This window comes from Sminthopsis crassicaudata, chromosome 5 (assembly GCF_048593235.1).
Source record: "Sminthopsis crassicaudata isolate SCR6 chromosome 5, ASM4859323v1, whole genome shotgun sequence".
NCBI lineage: Eukaryota > Metazoa > Chordata > Mammalia > Dasyuromorphia > Dasyuridae > Sminthopsis > Sminthopsis crassicaudata.
The window spans coordinates 223,319,542-223,325,541 of record NC_133621.1 but is presented as its reverse complement, the minus strand read 5'-3'; the positions used below and the strand labels follow the sequence as shown (position 1 = coordinate 223,325,541).

Genomic DNA, 6,000 nt, shown 5'->3' with positions numbered 1-6,000 from the left:
TTAGGATATCTTAAGACCAAGATGCATTAAGCTATCTTGCTGACTTGTTTCAGAATCCATCAGTATCTCTGTTAGTCCTGATACCCTTATTTGAATTTCTGCTACTTGTTCTTTTCTCAGTGGAAATGTGGAACTATTGGTTACCACTTACTGTAGAACAGATCTTTGGGCACTTTTGAATCCATTCATTAATCAAATATTTTTAAAGCACTGGCTCTATGCAGATCATAGTGCTAGGTGCTGGAAAAAAATAATATTTAGCTGAGGCACAATTTATTCAAAGTGAGCTTACAGATTAGTAGGGGGTAAGATATAGATGACTGTTTTACACAATAATGCAATAAAAGTACATCAGAGAGCATAAGACAAAGGATTCTTTGGGATTTTAGGTGGAAGTTTATTCCCCAAGGCAGGGTCATTGGGGAGGGTACAAGGAGACAGGAAAGTTTCTCAGGGGATAATTCATCCTTCTCTTCTTTTAAAATCATCTTTTTCACTGTCTTTTGAATATCTTCCAGGTTCTTTCCACTTTGGGAGGTCTCTCTCTCTTTTTTTTTTTTTTTTTTTAAATGACATGGATACCTTTCAGGCAATTTAAAAGAAATCAATGGGAATGACTGAGGGGATTAGAGAATTGGATGTCAGGTAGACATGGAGCTGGGCTAACCCTCTCTGAGACTCAGGCAGCATTTAGTCAGGTAACATTTAAAAGCACTTACTGTGTGCTAACACTGATATGTAGAGAGGAGAGCACATCAGTAAGGTGTGTGAAAGATTGAGAAAATGTCTGCCTGGGAGAAATTTACATTGTGATGGGAGTAAAAAACATATCCTGTGACCTGAAGGTAACTGAAGGTGTTTGAAGGACCAAGACTATAATAAATATATCGTGCAGAGGGAATAGGAAGCAAAGAAGCAGAGTCTACTGGAGAGCAAGATTTCATCAGGGAAGTTTCCCTAAAGGCTAGGAATGCCCAAAAGGGCTTTGGAAAGATCATAGGGATATAAACTCCCAAAACTGAGGACTTTTCAGATTGGGAGAATGTTTTCTACAAGAGTCCAGACATAAGAAAGAGAAAGTGTGCAAGGGGAAGAAAATGAACATTTTATAAACAGCAAATCGCTAATAATAGGGACAACTGTCTCCAGAGCACTGTACTCACAAGTGTGAAAGGATAAAAAAAAAATGTAAAGAAAACATACTCACAGCCTTTTAGGAACTTAAAGGTTAGTAAGAGAAAAGAGAGCAACAAGTTAATTCTTATACCCAATAGTAAAAACAGAAGTGCAGCAAAGATGCATATTGTGTTATTGTGTATCTGTAATATGGAAAGTAAATTTATGCTCTTTAGCTCATTTGATCTATCTATCTATCTATCTATCTATCTATCTATCTAGTCCTGTGAGGCAAGTAATCTAGGCATTATTATCCCCATTATGTAGATAAGGAAATGAAGGCATCTGACAAGTGAAGGAACTTGACCAGGCAGGTTCAGCTGGCAAGTAGATCAGCGTTTCAAACCCAGGGACCTTGGCCATAAATCCACAAATATGGAGGGTCAGTCTTGCTGGGTTCTCACTCTCAGCTTGAGGACACCGGCTAATGCCAAGGTGAAACTCCTTATCTTTCCTTTACAGTTTTCATCTCCGTACCTTTGAGAAGATGTTTGCTTTGACCCTGGAGGAGCCCACCATGCTGCGCTATGCCATTGCCTTCCCCCAGATTTGTGCCCACTTTGCCAACTGCACCCATGAGATGTGTCCGGAGGAGGTATGCTAGCTCTTGGTACAATAGGAAGGACCCTGGATTTGCAATCAGAGAACATGGGTTTGACTTCTATTTCTACCACTTAAACTATGTGGCTCTGAGCAAGACATTTAACTCCTTTGGGCCTTGATACCTTCCTGTGATTCTATAACCCCTTGCCTCAAATCCCTGACACAGAAAGCTGGTTTCCTGGAGCTAAGAAGGTTCCAAATAAGACTATGTATGTGGACACTTCTGTCTTGAATTGACTTATTTTAGTAATATGATATGTGTGTAGTGTGTAAATATTTGGAGGCATCTTTTTTCCCCCTGTATCTCTGTTTCTCTTTCTGTATAAAGAGAAAAATGGCTCAAATTAAGCTCAAAGGTGGATGTTGTGATACTTTGGGAGTCTGGGTAAGCCTCTGGCGAGGTTTTCTTGGTGATAACCTCCTCTCTCCACCTCTCTCTTCAGTATCTCCACTTGAAGAACCATGCTCTTCATTACTGCAATTCCTTCCTGGAAGATCTGGCTAAGCAAACAAGTACCTGTATCCTAGATATCTGTGCTGAGCAGCGAAATCTGAGTGAGCAGGTAAGTGTGTGAGCCACTGCTCACCTTCTACCATCAGCTAAGCATTTCCGTCTCCCTTAAATGCCTCATCTCTTTCCATTTCCCCTGCCTTGGATAAACCTATGGCTTGGACATTTCATTGTTTATAGCAGAATTTTATAATTAGCTTGCAATAAGTCTTGGTCCTATTGGGCCTTGTAGTTCAAGTTCTCAGAATCAGAGACACTAGAAAATTCACCCAGGCCAGCCCCATTATTTTACAGATGGGGGAATTGAGGTTCAGATTTCATGGCTTACTCAACATCAAAAGGAAATTACTAGTGGATCTTAGTATACCAGACTCCTAGGCTAGGACTCCTTTCCCATGTGGGCTTTTTCTTATTATCTGTCATTTATTTTTCCTTGTCTTTTGGGCCATTTGCACACTGATACTACCTTATCTTTTCATTCTCCAGGTCCTCCCTTTTGCACTATTTTTGTCTCCTTATCTTTGTGCCCAGGGCTACCCTTTTCCTCTTTATTGATTTTTTTTCTCCCTTTTCTTTTCCTTCCTCCCTTTCACTCCTGACTGACTCATGATGTGCTGGTCATGGGCGGCTGAACAGGAATTGCAGAGGTTTTTAGAATTAAAGAACCTGCTTTGCTGCTGACTTGTGGTCTTCTGCATGCTTCTTGGGTGAAATTTGTTGCTCCCTTAGCTTTGTGGCTGCTCTGATAATGTTGGCACAATCTCTGAAGAGTCATGTGTCTGTTTGTGTGTGTATATTCACAGACAGATCCATAGTGTTTGAATGCTTACTAGGACAGAGCCCTTTGCTGGGCATTAGAAAGAGATGCAGAGGAAGGAATAATATTATTATTCCTAATAGCTCATGTAATGGAGTTGAACCCTGGCTGTGGGCATGAGACACATACTAATGATATGTGTCTGTGTAGCATGCATGGGCCAGGCAATATAGGATTGCCATGTTTTAGTGGAAGACCAGGTAACAGAGTCCCAGCGGACTTAACTGTGACAGATGGTGCTGGGCTACAGGGACCCAGGACAGCCCACATTGCAAGAATATATTTAGATAGATAAGATCTAGAATGACCCACTCCATATCTCCAAGGGAGACTGCAGTTTTCACCCTTGGGTGGAGTAGGAGGAGGGCTAAGGTTGGGCATTCACTCCTCCACTTTCCTATCTCCAAGAAGGGAATTGGGCTTTGTACATCAAATATGTGTAGTTTTGGGGTACAATACCCTTTTAGAGGTTCATGGCAAAAAACACTTTCTCTCAGGGGGGAATTATTCCTACTCCCCCACTGGGAGTGGAGGCGGGATAGCTACTTCGCTCTTGGATAGTTTAGCTCCCTCCCACCAAACACTTGTTACATAAAAGATAGCAGATATCAAGCAAATGCATTTATCAAAACAAAACAAAACAAAAAACCAAAACCTCAAACTCTATAAATCAGAAAGTGGAGTAGATCTACAGTTGAGGGTAAATGATGGAATATACAATGGAAAATAGCCTTTTAACTTGAGTGAGATAAAATCTCAGATCACCCTAGGAAAGAATATACTCACAAGAAAAGTCATCTCAAGTCTCTAGGGGTGAAAGTACTAGGGATTAAGGGACAAATTGGTGGAGCCAGCTTTCCCCACCTGTCTGTGACTTCAGGCACTCCCAGAAGCCATTCAAATGTTCTCTCCTGCTCAGTCTCTAAAATTCTTCTCTATCTCCCTCTTGTCTCTCTGGCTTTATTTCTATCTATCTTTTTCTCCTTTCCTCTTCTATTCCCTCTCTGTCTCTCCCTCCCTTTTTCTTATTCTCTCTCCCCCTACATACAATGTCATAAGTTCAGAGGTCTTCTCTAAGGCAATCAAAACTCGTGATTACCTCTACAGGGAGAGTCGTAGAGATGGTTTTTAAGTAACTGTCTCAAGCCCTCCTGGGTAGAGGGTGGGTATCACACTTATACAATGCATTAAGTTTTCTCTCCTTATAATAACTCTATGAGGGAAGGCAATAAGAATATTCTAGTCAGCCTTTTTATTGATGAAAGAGATGAAATTCAGAGAGATATAGTGATTTGACTGGGGTCACACAGCTAGTAAACATTAGACCTGGGACCCAAACTCATTCCAGCACCCTTACTATCATACAAGAAAGAGAATGGTCCCTATTGTGGGGAAACGCTAACGAGGAAAATAATACACACTACAGAAAATCTAAGTAATTTGCTTAAGGAAGAGATGACAAAGTCATATGTATATTTTATTAGGAGCTTGTTCACTTATCATTTAACAAATATTTCTTGATTATATAGGTGCTTGATGGTATGGGAGCTAAAGTCCTAATAATGCAATGTGACTGATTTAACAAACATACCATAACTTATCCACACAGATGTACGTTTTCACCTTCAAAATTGTCCTTTTGGTATCCTGTACACTTTACTCCAACCAATACTGCCTTGGCTCAGAATACATACAGCCCATGTCTATAGACCCTGTAGTGTATTCCTTGAATGTCCTTATTAGTGGCAAATGCTGTACTTGGAGGATAAATTTGATATTATGAAATAGAGAAAAGTTGCTTTGAATGAGCAATTCCCAAGGCAATTCCTCTGATGGACAAAACAGATTTTGAACTATTAAATTGTATTGTCACATTTGGGGAGGGGCATTAGTTTCCTTGTGCCTAATAGTGCCTAATAGTGTCTGACTATGGAGCCTTCTGGTGAAAATGGAGATGTAAGAGTCAAAAGAAAAGATTTAGAAGAGAAGGTGTTCAAGTTTTGGATAGTGATTTTTATGTATAAAAGATTCCAAGTCTTTTTATGATAACCAGTTACATATCACTTTCATGGTACTATATGAAAGGATAAAATTGTATACATACACATATACATCTATAAGTTTATATATATGTATATTTATAAATCTATATGTGTGTATATATATATATGTATATATATGTATATTTATAAATCTATATGTGTGTATATATATGTGTATATATATGTATATTTATAAATCTATATGTGTGTATATATATATATATGCGTATATATATGTATATTTATAAATCTATATGTGTGTGTGTATATATATATATATATATGAAGAGAGAGAGAAAATAAAGTGAGTTGGTATCTAGATAATGGCAAGAACTTTGTACCTGTCAGGGTTAGAAATCCTGGAATGGGCCAATTGCAAAGCTTCTGTGTGTTGAGTTCTCACTTTCTTGATGAATATGTCTTCAGTCTTCTGGCTAGTAGATTGATTGTCTTACTTATTATCCTATTTATTGTCTCCACCTAACTTATTGTCTCCCCTCTATTTGGCTCCACAGACTTCACTATTCCATAGCTAATTTGATCCTATTGAACTTAGAGCAATGGAGCCTGTGAACTCTCAGTCTTCCTAATCATGATAGAACCTTGTAAAACTTGCCCAAGAATGCCTTGTACTACTTGGAAAGAGGGCTATTGTCAAATTTATTCTCAAAAGGCAACGTTAATCTGAGAGTTCTGATTCTGTGAATAGAAGGATAGAAAAACGTGATCTTTTTCTCCTTGGCCACCTTTTGCTGTAGTATTCTTAAAGCTTGATAGGGGTATATCTGGGCAAGTTGAATTTTGGACTCTCTCTTGCTGATGTAATCTAGTCCTCTTTTTAAAAAATTTGT

General features: G+C 38.9%; 1 protein-coding gene across 1 annotated transcript in view; it reads left to right on the top strand.

Moving 5' to 3' along the window:
- NCKAP1L (NCK associated protein 1 like) overlaps window positions 1-6,000 on the top strand; it is a gene marked incomplete in the record, with an annotated part of 49,861 nt that overhangs the window by 21,518 nt on the left and 22,343 nt on the right. The window contains 2 exon segments of the mRNA XM_074270122.1: window positions 1,639-1,771; window positions 2,223-2,342. Coding sequence (XP_074126223.1) covers window positions 1,639-1,771; window positions 2,223-2,342 — 253 coding nt within the window.